This window comes from Triturus cristatus, chromosome 4_2 (genome assembly GCF_964204655.1).
Source record: "Triturus cristatus chromosome 4_2, aTriCri1.1, whole genome shotgun sequence".
Classification (NCBI taxonomy): domain Eukaryota; kingdom Metazoa; phylum Chordata; class Amphibia; order Caudata; family Salamandridae; genus Triturus; species Triturus cristatus.
In genome coordinates this window covers 91,668,208-91,681,675 of record NC_140586.1, presented here as the reverse complement: position 1 = coordinate 91,681,675, position 13,468 = coordinate 91,668,208, and the positions used below count along the sequence as shown (strand labels likewise).

The window sequence follows — 13,468 nt, the reverse complement described above, 5'->3', positions numbered from 1 at the left end:
GATGGCACAAGGAAAAACTGTTCGTATGATTGATTTGGGTTCTAATGTAGAGGTAGATTTTGTTTTTTGTTTTATCTAATCGAATTTGTGTCTTTTAGTCTTTATAAGTGTATCTGGTGGTCCAAAGTATCAATGCTGATGAGTTCGTGAGCGGTAGTGCTGCAACTCTACTACAATTAACAATGGTGTTATGGTCATCCAAATGGAGGTTAATACTGATTTCATACTTCTTCCTGGTCTGAATCCTGCCTGTGTTCCGTTCGGTGAAGCAAGAGATCCTTGTGGGGTCAAGGTTATCAAGTACTTGCTTCTTTAGTTAGGGCTTAATGTAAGCTGTTAGCCAGTCATGGAAACTCTCCGGTTAATAGGGATATGATGATAATCGCGCTAGCTGGTATGACCGCAGACGTTTCTTGAATGCTTTTATATAATTTTGAAGGGAAAGATTCAGTGGGAAGTTCTTTATTTAGGTCTTTTAAGATCACTGGTTTCATTTATTGTTAGCAGATTGAAGGTGCGCAGAGCTCGTTATGTTTTACAAACATAATTTGGTTGAGGCTTGGTGTTCCCGGCCACCTGTTTGTAGAAGGAAATAAGTTTCCAAATTGGCAGTTTTATTTATGCCATCCAGAGAATTGCAGGGCTCCAAGGGTGTGATCTACACCAGATGAAGTGAATGTTGGATTATGGAAGTCTGAGTGTGTCATTGCTATGTGGGGCACTTGAGGTGCTAATTGTAACCTGCACTGTAATGCATATGATACTGTTCAATATCGTGATGGCATAATGCCCCCATGTAACTTCTGTGAAAACTAATAAAGTTTGTTTAAAAAAAAAACAAAAAAAAGTAACTATGTGGCAAGTCTGGTGCGACAGAGACGACAAACAAGTGAATGCAGTTTAGGTTGAGCACTTTATTCTCAACCTTATACAGGGGTTCTCTCAATACGGTCCTGTATAATGATGGTATGTCTCTGGCTCTTCCGGTCTTTATAACTGTCTGGGTGACACTCAGCGCGAAGATCGTCGGCAATCTCCTAGGCGGTCGTCTGGCCGGTTGCTGTCGAGTCCGCGGTGGGGATCCCTCCGAGTCTTCCCTCAGTTTGTGGAACAAAAGAAATGAGAAGTAGGAGTTAGGACCGGGGATCTCGTGCGTCGGGGCAAAATGGGGGCCGGGGGTGAGGGAAACCCAGTGCTTTTAGTGCGCTCTCTCGATTGTGACTGAGGGGGTGCACGTGCGAGGGGAACACTATGGCAGGGTACTGGATGTGATATAGGTGCTACGGGTCTGGGTTTACCAGAGGAGGTGAGGCGGTTTTCCCCAACCAACCCGCTACCCTTCCACGTACCTGCTCGAGCCACGCTCCTCCCCTGGGAACGTGGCCGGGCGCTTCGTGGTAACGTTGGCCTCCTGGCTTGTCGGGGTCGTCTCCGTCCGTTCTCTCCTCCGCCGTACTGCTACCTCCGCTTCTCCGCTCCCGAATCGTCGTCCTCCTCCGCTCTGAATCTCCTTCCGCCTCCAGGGAAACGCCGTCCGTCGTCTTCCGGATACCTACTGCTTTTGTGTATCCCAGCAACGTGACGTCGTCGGTGGGAAGGGTCTCGTCGTCCTGAAAGGCGAAGTTAAAGGAGCCCTGTTCACTTCCCGCGGGCCAGTCCTGTGCATAATAGGGATATCTCTCCTCCAGTGGTCTTGTCACCTCGGGTTGCTGCAGTGGGAAAGAAGGGGTCAACGAGGCATCTTTTGCACAGCTGTTCTGTTCATGGGAGAGTGGCCTTACAGTGTCTAACGCCCCGTCACACTGTATTTTATCAAGTTGTTTACAAAGGCATTGTTGGAAATTTGACCTTTCTGCAGGGTCACCCCAGTTATTTTCCAGTTTTGGCAGAACCCTATTTTGGGCTGGCATTTTTTGCTCTGCGTACTTTATCCCTGCTAACCAGTAGTAAAGTCCTTGTGCTTCCCTTTTTAATATGATAAAATTGGCATACTTAATTTGCCTATGTGTCCCTTGTATATGGTACCTAAAGTGTACCCAAGGCCTGTAAGTTAAACGTCACCAGTGGGCTGCAGCACTTAGTCCTGTCACTGCATGGAGTGGCAAAATAACATGAGTGCAGGCCTGCCACTTGTAGCACAGTGGTGTAAGGTTTTAACTGCTAATTCAACCTGTCAAAATACCCCTTTTGGCAGGCCTAAATCCTAATTTTAAATAATAAGTCGTCCCTAAGTCGACCTTATCTCCCATTAAAGCAGGGTGTATGGTATTCAAGAGCAGGACATGTAAAAATGTAATGTTAAAGGTCCTTGCAGAGTAAAGGCCCACAATGCTATTTTCACTGTAGAAGGGTTAGCTTTTCCATAGGAAAGCTTTGGGGTGCAATATCAAGTTTAATTAATATTATCTCCACCTAGGAAACAGCTAAGTAAATCTTTTAAGGATTTTTTTTTTCATAGTTAAACCAAATTAAATTTATTGGTAAAGGTAAATTTTGTCTTTCGTATAATGTATTTTTGGGAAAGTTACCATTTCCCTGTTTAAAGCCTCTGTAGGCCTTCCTGTGCCTTCCAGATGTCACCTGGCAGCTGATGACTCTCCTCTGGTGAGATGTGAACTGCTCCCAGGAGCATTCAATAGGCTGATCTGAATGAGCAGGGATGACCCATCTGAACCTGACGCAATATACAGGGGAGGAGCTGGAATGATCACCTTTGCCATTAAAGTGTTCTGTCTTGCTTGAATGTTGCATCCTGCTTGACAGGTCTGCTGTGGTTTTTCATATGACACTAGGGGTGTCCCTTGTCACAGGCAAGTGTTAGCTGGCACTTGGGCAGGGCGTTTCGTTTTCCTGCTTGCCCACCAGGCTCGAATTATAGGGGGGACTCTCTTTGACATTCTAGTGTGACAGCCTGTTTGGCAGGTCTGCTGGGTTTACATTTAACATTTGGGGTGCACTTCAAAGGAGGTAAACAGAATGGCAACACACTTTGTGTGTGTATCCACTATCTTGTTGCAAAAAGCTCCACTCTGATTTCACCAGAATTCTGTCTCTGAGTTTGGGGGTACAGGGACTGCCCAAAACTGTATTTTAGTGTTGGATGTGGGAAGACATCAGGATTACCACACATATCTCCAAAGGCCAAGTTTAGTGTGGTCAAAGACTTTGTCCATCTTGAGAAGGTCCAATGTGGGTAGGGTTACACCAGACTACTTTTATCCCTTGGTTAGAACACTCCTGGACTTGAGGAAGAACAGAAGAGAACTGAACCTGCTGTCTGTAACCTGAGAAGAGCCCTGGTAGACTGAGCCTGGTCTCTCTCTCGGTCCCTGGAAAAGGAAGTGGTCTCAAAATATAATGAGGCTGACCTCCTGTTACAGCTACAAGGACACAACAATCTACAAAAGGCCTTTTCCTGCAACAGCTCAATTGGACCTGGACTGGACCCTGCTGTTGGCCTCTGCCTGCCACCCTGAGTGTCTCTCACTGAGGTCCTGGGGAAGTATGCTCGTGTGTATCTTTGTCCAGTACAAACCTGGTTAGTGTATCTGACATACTCATACACGATTAGCATCATGTTGCACCTAGGTCCTGTTCGAACGCAACCATTGACTATCATTGGCACTTTGTGCTTCTTGGTGCTATTTCGCATAAAAACTTTTAAAAATTCAAATCTCTGATCCCCTTACTGAATTTGTCATTTTGTTTGTTAAATGTTACTCTATTTCTAATTTGTTTTGGGAATTTTCTTGATTTTCATTTCGACTGTATTACTGTTAGTACTGCATAAATACTTTACACATTGCCTTTAAGGTAACCCTGTCTGCTCTGTGCATAGCTACCAGGAGGTTGAGCTCAAGTTAATCTAGTGACTTTGAGGGTTACCCTTTTCAACTAATAACCCAGTTCTCACAGGCGTGCTGCATCTGCAATGCGTGAATGTTCTCTCTTGGTTTTCATGATGTACTGCATTGTCCATATTGTCTTTTGAAGGTTAATTTTATAATTCATGTTTATCATTCAAAGTGTATATTTTCTTCGATTATCTTAAGAGATTTCTAGGTTCCCTTTTACATCTGGATTAAACCACTCTGCTTTTTAGAGACTTTAACTTGTTTTGGTGGAGGGGACAATGCATTAAATGCCTTTGTCAATCACACGTTAAACTGCTGTAGGGGCATTGCAGCATTAACAGGTTAGTTAGCAGTTAGTTTTGGCCTGCAGACCTTTTGGGTCAAGTTTCATCCATGGTCTAGTGGTTATACAAATCAAGATGGTTATTGCTTTAGGTTGTCATGTTGTTTCCTGTAACTGATTAGTCCTATGCCTACCGCTTGGGTCGAATGACTAGTCCAATGATTTAGGGTTACAGAGGGGTTCGTCATGCAATCGTGTTGCAGTTTGTCAAACCAAATTTTGAGATTTCCCAAGATGGATAATCAGTAGTAAACTGATACGGAGTGTAACATTGCAGTATAAAAAGAGGAGTTGCCAGGAGGTGGTGGACAAATGAGAAGCTTGGAGGCCAAAAAAGGACAGTATTTGTGAGTAGCAAACACGTAGTGACTTAAATTCCGAGACTGAATGTTCTTCAGTGCTGGACATTGGTATTTTTGTAAATCATTGGTAGCCCCACTATTCTCCTTTTGACTGCTCAGTTTCTGTGCCTAGTACAATCCCCAACAGGGATACCCCGAAGCAGTATATGTGCAGTGGCATCACCTATCCAGCTTTCTGTGATAAAGAGGATATCTGGGTTGTGATCAGCTCGGAGATCATAGACAAGTATTCTGTAATTACTAAGTGATCTAGCGTTAATTTAGTATACAATTACTTCTTGGTTGGTAGTGTGTGTGTACTCCTTGGTTGGTTGACTAATGGTGGTGATCGCTTTTGTTGGTGCATAATTGGAAGTGTTGGACGGTGGTACTAATGATTTTGGTTCAGAAGTGATCTGTACAGTTACAGATTTCACTATTGGCTTGTCCAGCAATACCACCAGTAGTGTCTGTGCTTGGTATGGCAGTGGAGGTCTGACTGTTCATTCCTTTTGGATGATCTCTTCCAATGGGTTATGGTGTGCCACTTTAACTGGCTGTCTCTCTGAATGATATGGAAAATGGAATGAAGTTAGGGGTGTGTCTTGCAAGTATGGATGCAATGGGAGGGCATGGTTCTTGAGGTGATCGCATTGCCTAGAAGCTTAAGCTTCCATTTAGTTCATGCTCTTGATGGTTGCTCCTTGTCGCCAGTGCAGCAGCGGAACAAGTGAGGCCATGGTAGTAGAACGGACGCCCAATTTCTTTTTTTAGGTATTTAGCTTTGCAGTCTCCCATGTATCGACTGTTGCTGTGGCAAATATACCAGCAGAGTATGTGGTAAGGGGTAGTAGAAATCATTCGAGTTCTTCCAGGAGGCTTCACCAAGTTGAGTTGGACAGAAGATGCATGGGCATTTGAGGTCTTTAGAGGAAGGTTATCTGGAGTAATTAGAGTTGTATTTAGCTGTTATGTCATGAGGTGTTATTTATTGTGTGTAAGTAAAAATTGGACATGGAGGTTTTTTTCTTGACGTTGTGCAAGGCAAGGTGTGAATGATTGGAGAGAATCTTGGGAGTAGAGAGTAGTGTGGATGTGAAAGGGTCTATTATATGTCTTTTCTGAGGCATACTAGCAAGGAGCACGATTCACATGAGAAGGTGTAAATTCTGGAGGTGACATTTTATGGATTTGTTTAGATGGTGACTGATGGGATGACAAACGAGTATGATGGTTTGGGGTGGTCAGAGTGGAATTCAAGAGTGTATATGCAACATAATCTATTTGGTAGGGATAATGTTTATGGGGTAGGAAACCAACAGATGAGAAGTGTCAGCTGGCTCGAGCATGGTAGAGAGTTCGGATTAGAGTAAAGGGCAGAAGTTAGGGACTAGGGCTAGGATAAGGCTGGGTTAGTTTAGTTGAGACAAAGGGTTTGCAGGAGCAGAAAGTAGGCTAGAGGTAGAATGCTGGAATGTAGGAGTATAATGATAAAGTTGTGAAGCACTGTACTTGTGGACAATGTTGATAAACACTGGAACGTTCTAGATTGTGGAACGTTGGATTTATTAATTATTACATTCTTGCCATTGCATGACCAGTTTAGTTTGGTGAGTTGATGCAATCAAAGAGCTTGTGTTAAGTTTTACATTGGTAGCCTAGCTACCAGACTCGAACATCTTGGGCGTTTTGTTGCAAATCAGCTCCTGGTTATTAGACCGTGTGGAATAAGAGACCAGTGTGGTGGAAGCTTAGTTAGTAGTGTCTTTTTGAATAGGCTGGTGTATCCTTAGACAAGAGAGATGTTTTTACTTGCTGCAGCTAATGGATTGAAAATATAGTAACTTTGCAGTTGCAGAAGATTGGAGAGACCCTGAGGATTTATATTAAGTGACTGGTAGGGCTGGAGAAGTGTGTTGTACGTCGGGATTGCTTACCCCTGAAATCCTCACTAGGGCTGTAGCAGAACTGGCCACTTAGGCTTGATGTGTGACTGATCTTGACTGCCATTGCAGAGGTATCACTTGGTGGACAGCAACTGTATGCAACCCAGCCTTTCTTGGTTTCTTTTTCTTGCTGTAGGAGCTGTGCGATGTTCCACTCTACTACACTCTGGATAATCTCAGCAGCACCATCCACTGCAATACTCCCCCCATGTTGCAGTTCACGTGAGTACAACTTACACCATGTGCTCTTTTTCCCATTTTTTTGTGGTTCCGAGGCCAGTTCTGATCTCATCTGCTTTCCTCTTTTACCTTTCAAGGTCTGCAATCCTCCACGCTGGATATAGGGTGTCACTGTCACACGCCTGTAAAAACGCCATTAAAACAGATGCACCACCTACGATTATTTGGGATATAATGCGTTGCTGGGTGAGTGAGGGTTCTCTCCTCTTTGAGTGGGAGGTCCGTTCTGCACTACTGTTTGAATAAAGAGCATAATCTGTACATCATTGAGAGTGGGATGTATATAGTGTGCTTTTGGGCGACTAAAGTGCCTGTCCTCTAGAGTTCAAGAGGTGAAATGATTATTGTGCATCCTAGTGAAAAAGTAGGTCCTCCGTGAGGTACTGGTTGAGTAGAGGGTGCATTCCATATTGACCAAGCAGTGAAAGGTTCATAATGAGCAGGGTTGTGTCGGGTGATGAGTGGGGTGCATTGTAGGGAGATGTTTCTACGGGAGTAGTAGGTTTATTCTGAATAAATGGTGGACAGGACTGACTGCTTGGTGAACAGATGGTGTTTTGTGCGCAGATGTTTATAGGGGCACACAGACTGGTGTACAAGATGTGAGCTGAGTTCTGAGGGGATAAAACAAACCTGCAAGCGAGTTACTTTGGAACAGTTTTCACATTTCTTCACTGATAGTATTTTAAGACAAAGCACCTCTTCAAGTATGGACACAATGTATAGATAGATATTAACAAAATTGCTTTAAAATACATCATCAGAGACTACTTTGTCTGCGGATCTGAAATCCTTTAAGAGGGAACCAACTACATGAGTGGGTTGGGTGGGTGGTTGGTTGGTTGGGTGGTCGGTCGGTCCCACATATTAGACAAAGACATTTGTGAATCCCAAAAAGCGTAGTAGGTTCTATGTGAAGCACACCTTTTCACACTAAGGTAGCAATATATTCTGGACCTAAACTAGAACACATGTCCCTAGAAGCCTTACCCTACAGGAGAGCTGTGTGCGTCAGATGCAAGGCCATAGCTGGAGACCATGCAGGGATTGTGCTTGAGCCGTCATGGTGTGGGAAGACCAGCCTGCGGAGGTTGCCAAGTCCTATCTTTGTATTAGCGATGTCGGTTGGCTTGAGATTGTTCACACTGGGTGTTTAGGAACACTTTGGGTCAAATGCATAACTTTTGAAACAAGAAATTAGTAACCTCATAGAAAACCTGCAACACTTTTGTCCTAAAGCAAGTGCGTGTGTTCCAGTTTTGTGCAAGTTGCGGCATATCCCCCTGTGAAAAACTGTAGCACACAACCATTGCATGCTGTATACTAGCTTTTGGTGAATATATCAATGTTGGTGAGCTATTGGGTTCTCCTTTATGCTGTCTGGGATTTTCATTATCCAACCATCTGCTCTCCATGTTGGCACTGGTCCACCCCAAGAGTCGGTCTGCCCTGGGAACCAAGCGATAATCAATGAGGTTACCCTGTGTTCCTTTGCGCCTGGGCTAATTTGAATACAAAATAATTATGGTTTTGTTAGATCAATGAATTATATATTTGAAATAACCAATGGAGGCTAAGCAACAATCCTCGTATGTCTCCTTTGCCTCCATTGATTGTTTGAAATATGTTATTTATTTATTTATTTATTTATACGATAAAAACATAATTCTTTTGCATTGCCCTGGGAACCAAGTTTACATTACAGAGAAATTGCCATTAACAGGTTGGTGCTCAAGCTCCCACTCTTCAAGCGTCTGATGCTAAGAACATATTCTGAAATATCTTATTGTGGTCAATGCAGTGAAGATGTATTTATCCTGCACTAGGCCCAGTTACAAATTGCACAGGATACCGGGGCCATGATTTGTTTCAGGCTTGTATTCTTGCCTCTGCAGTGTGCAAGTACAAGGTTTCAGAGAAATAACATGCGGGTCCCGGAATTACAGGGCCATTTCTTGCATGTTCTATCCATATTCTAGGTCCATTCCACCACCATATGTCGGGATACCGGGTTGAAATCTGCAGCTTGTTAACCTTGAATTGCACAGGGTGTTGTCTCCTGTTATCTCCCATAGAGATACCAGATCACACGGCTCATAATTGGCACTAGAGTGAACTTTACAAATTCTCACTCATTTAGAACACACAGCCTGGCAAATACTCTTTAAGTGTTTGCTGGTTTAACACATCCTAGTTTGTCACTTGGAACCCTCCCCCACCCTTTCCAGGCTTGCTTGAAGCCATTATTTTCTTCACCCTCCGTTCCTCGCCATGGGGTGATGCAATCTGCTCTAGCTCTCACCTTGTTTGTCTAGCTCCTTTGAACTCACAGGAGTGAACACTTTAATGCCAATCTTAAGATGTTACCTCTCTTCAAATGTCAGCCCTTGACTCCATTAGCTATAATGGGTTTCCAGACTTTATTTTCTTTACTTTCTTGTCGGGAGTTGGTTCCTGACCTCCCTTCCTGTAATGGTCCTGCCCCTTGATGAGGAAATCCCACCCTCATTTCCCCAATTGATCTGTTCTGTGGCCATGATAGCATTGTTCGGTTCTTGAAGGTATTTGAAGGTTTGCTAGGTCACGGGGAAAAAAAATAAGTGTTTTGTGGCTGTTAGGGTCTCATTTGCACACAGTTTTTAGCTGTCTGCTGTTGAATACCTATTGTGCTCAAAACCAGTAATTACAGTAGACTTTAGGTCAGTCCATTGCTCATCATCGGTTGGCATTCGTGCCAATCTCATTTTGCTTATCTTTAATTAAATGGCTTCCCTTCCTTTTCTTTCTGCTTGTCCCTTTCCTGGAGCAAGGCTTCTTTACCATTCATTTTATTGGATAACCCATATCCTTCCTCAGCTCTCATCTGGCTGCTTAAACCCTGTCAGCGCCCTAAGCTCTTCTGTTACTCCCTCATTTCTCTCCCCCACCAACACTCACTGTTCCACACCCAGCTTTAATTTCTCCTACATCTGCGCCTCAAAAATTTGGAGGGCCCGGCAACAGCAATATGCTATTGGGTTGTTCCTTTTCTAAAATGTGCTTTGGCTCACCATTAAATTATAATTTCTTTTATTTAGCAATCCGTGATTGGTGCAGGACATCTTGAAACGGTAAATGAAAAAATTGAAAAGGCAGGCTTATGCCCACACACTTACTTCATCACGCTGGGCTGTTCTAGGTCATACATTTATGACGTATGTGTGTGTACACTTCATCTCTTTTTTGTGCTGATGCTGAAAAAGTTCATCACGATCTATTGGTTTTGCCAATGCTTGTTTTGTCCTTGAAGGTGCAGGAGCACAGCTCCCTTCCTTTCCTCTGCCACAAGGGGGAGCCATTTTGTCGGGGGTGCCCTCAAACTACCAGCACTGGTGTTCCACAGTGGTCTATTGGACAGTGGTGGAATCCTGCAGTCTGTGGGATTGTTATGGTGTCAGGCATGCGGATGCCCTGCAAATACTCCCTTCTTCTGGCGTGCTGATTTTAGAAGCTGTATTACACCTATAGCTAGGGTAACAAGCTCCAAGCCTAAACTCTGAGAAGTGCCTCCTTTTGACTTTTACAGGGGAATCCAGAAGAGGCTGTACCAAAGGACTTATTTGAAGATGAACATTGAGTTCTCTGCCACAATCAATCAAGTCAGGGAGTGCAGAGATTACTGTGCCCCATGCGGGGAGGGTGAGGTGTGAGGAAGTTGAGTCTGCTCTGTGATTGGCAAAATATATCATCCAGTGCAGTTATAGAGCAATAAATGTCTGTGGGTGGGGTAATGCTGGTGTACTGGACTAGATAGTGGGCAGGATCATGGATTCAAGGAATAATGTTCCTTGGCAAGAGGTGCTGCTTGAATATCTGGAAAGGAAAGAGCCCTAACTTAGAAGGCCAGACTTGAAGACAGATATTAGTGCACTATGGTAAAACGCTGGATGTGAGGATTTGGGCATTCGTTCCAGCAGCCCATACTATGATGCCTTAATTACAGTGCTGGGTACAGTATTGCAGAGCACTGCTTTCTGCAGAAAGGACTATCACTACAAGTGGTGATTTGAAAATTGCAGGTTTCACACAAGCCTTACTCCTGCCATCGTCTGACATGCAGATCTCCCTATTAAATATTTCTTTGTTTCTTTCTAGGAGAAAAATAACCCTGTGAAGAGGGAGCGGTTATCAGAAAGCAGCCCAGCCTACTTAATTCTCCATAATGAGCCCAGGTAGGGTGTGTAGAACCAGTAGCTAGTAATACCAAATGTAATGTGTTTTCAACCAGAGAGGCTAACCGGCGGGAGTGGACACTTCCAATGAGCTGGACTGCTCCTGCCTTCTCAGCTGGTAAGATCCACTCGATGGACCGGCAGCCATCTGCAGATAACTGTGTAATCTGCATCACAGTGGCTGGAGTGGCTCTAGCCACAATTGCTATAAGGGGGAGGGGGGGGGGGGTGAAGAGTACTCCATTAGTAAAGCTGCACGATCAGAGCTTTGTACAGTTGAGCTGAGGTACGGGCAAGCATTGTTACAAGTTACATACTGACGGTCTCAGGTCTGTTAAGTGAGGAGGGTGTCAGCCTCTGTGTAGGTGTTTTTAATATGTGATTGGAGGTTGCGGCAATTCACAAGCATTAATGGCACAGCTCATTTAAGAAGCATGTTTAATGGGCTACTTCAAGAAGTAGCAGGTAATCTTGGTCGTTGGTATTAGATTGCACAGTCTGAAGGTGAAGACCCAGAATGCTGGTCCCTGGGGTATTAAGCTTTCTTTTTTCTGTGTAGTATAAGATTTGAAGGAAAGATGGCTATCAGTGTGACAGATTATGGGTTTAGTGTATGTGGGGTGAATGTATGAATCCTTGTTACGGGTGAGTGTTATATTTTCGGATGTGTGTTAATTGGTGAGGACTAAAACTTGGTTGCAGAGCGATGAGTGCTTTGGAGGTTGCTTGGATAAGCTTTATGTATGTACTGAGATCCTGGACGTCATAACTTAAGAGACAAGTTGGTTGAGCAGAGTCATTTTGTCATATTTGTGTATGCGGATCTTGTGGCTGGTAAGGAGGTATCTTAGTGGTTGCCTAGTACGTGTTGATGATTGGGGGCAAGATGGTGGACTGTGGGATCTCCACAAATGAGCAACTGAGGAGATCAAGACGGGTCTATTTGAAAAATGTAGTGACAATGTGTTAGTAGGGGACCTTTGCACTGAATTCACATTTCCATTTAAGCCAGACAATGAGCTAGAGATTGAATGTACAAAAAACCTGATTCAAACCAGATTTATTACTTTTTCTTTCTTTTGAGGGAAGGGGGGGAGCTACAGAAGTTCTGTTTCTTCTAAATGTAGACCTAATCGAACCCCACACAATGCTGTTGGCAGTTTGCAGGCTTGCTTCGATGTGAGGGAGGATGCCAACCCCAAATCTCGGAAACAGGGTCTCAAACGCTTCCAGGAGAACCCAGAGGCAAACTGGGGACCACGGGCCCGAGCAAAAATTGGGTAAGTGAATGAAGGCAGTGCTCATAGTGCATGACTCCTTCCTGGTGCCTCCTAGCACTCTACATCTCTACATGCGGAGGGGGGGGGGGGTACTTACCTGGTATTTAATGAACTACAAGCATGATGTTCCCAGCGGAGGGTTTCCCTCCAAAATTGTCCCAAGAAAAATCTTGTCTTTTGTACTGCAGGTACCCCATTTCACAATGGATGACAGTGGCAATTTTGCTTCGCAACTCCAGTTCTCCATGTGTGTATGTGTACCAGAATATTCTTTTCAGTTTCATACATCTTCTCAAGATTTGTTTTCTTTTTCTGCCAAATATTTTACAAATTAGCATCTGTAATGGCTTATCTCACTTTGCATTCTCTCAACCTCCAAATGACAGGTGTATGTGGATCTGGAAAAGGTCTGACATACCAATCTCCGATTGTTTACCCACACATTCTAAATAACCAAAAGATGCAGCTGAAACCTTTCCTAGGTGTAATAATCTGTTTGCAGCCTGTGATGCCATAGATTGGATACTGGTTTGCACTCTCCTACCATCTAGTGTTTGGCGCATCCTTTGGAAGTTGTTTTTCTTTTAAGCAAAGACTTGCAGCTGTAAGCAAACTTATGATTTCTCCCCCAAAAAAAACAACACCAGGGCAAAGACTACATCTTCGATTCTTACTCATTTTGTCCCCTTTAGATTGTCTCCTCTCCCACTTTGCTCGCCCTCCCTTCCCCCTAGGTGAGAGAAGGTATGTGGAGTGTTGTGAAGCAGGACAGTGTATCTATTCTAATGAACTGTAATAGTGCTATTATAGATTTGTATTAGATGAAATATCTTACTATAAACTCAGATCAGGGGAGAGGGGAGGGTCCGTGTGAATCTACATCACTACAGCAATTGTTACAGGTACATAACATTTTCTATTATGTGGCATGTTCCTCTGTAGATCACAAGCTTTGCATAGATTTAAAAGCTGTGCTATTTTCCCTAAAGCGGCGGCTTGCGAGCCTATGAGGAAGATGGTTGGAACAGGGTTTAATGAATGAATATCTACACAGTAATGCTTTGTAAACGTGTGAGGGGTAGACCATGTTGCAGCTTTACAGATGTCTGTTTTAGGCATGTTTCCTAGGAAAGTCGTAGTGGTTCCTTATTCATAAGTAGAATGTGCTCTCACCTCACTACAGTATCTACCGTACGCTTAGCTTTGGCATAACACACTTGAATGTACTTAAGTATCCATCATGTGTGGCCCGA

The 13,468-nt window shown here is 43.8% G+C and overlaps 1 protein-coding gene across 4 annotated transcripts in view; it reads left to right on the top strand.

Moving 5' to 3' along the window:
• Positions 1–13,468, top strand: part of TRMT1 (tRNA methyltransferase 1) — a 68,489-nt gene that overhangs the window by 48,023 nt on the left and 6,998 nt on the right. For 3 of the 4 annotated variants that reach the window (XM_085600699.1, XM_085600698.1, XM_085600700.1), the window contains exons 12-15: positions 6,621–6,706; positions 6,802–6,910; positions 10,859–10,935; positions 12,096–12,215. In XM_085600699.1, coding sequence (XP_085456825.1) covers positions 6,621–6,706; positions 6,802–6,910; positions 10,859–10,935; positions 12,096–12,215 — 392 coding nt within the window. Of the gene's footprint in view, positions 1–6,620; positions 6,707–6,801; positions 6,911–10,858; positions 10,936–12,024; positions 12,216–13,468 lie in introns of all 4 variants that reach the window. The other variant, XR_014960501.1, reaches the window with a different exon arrangement.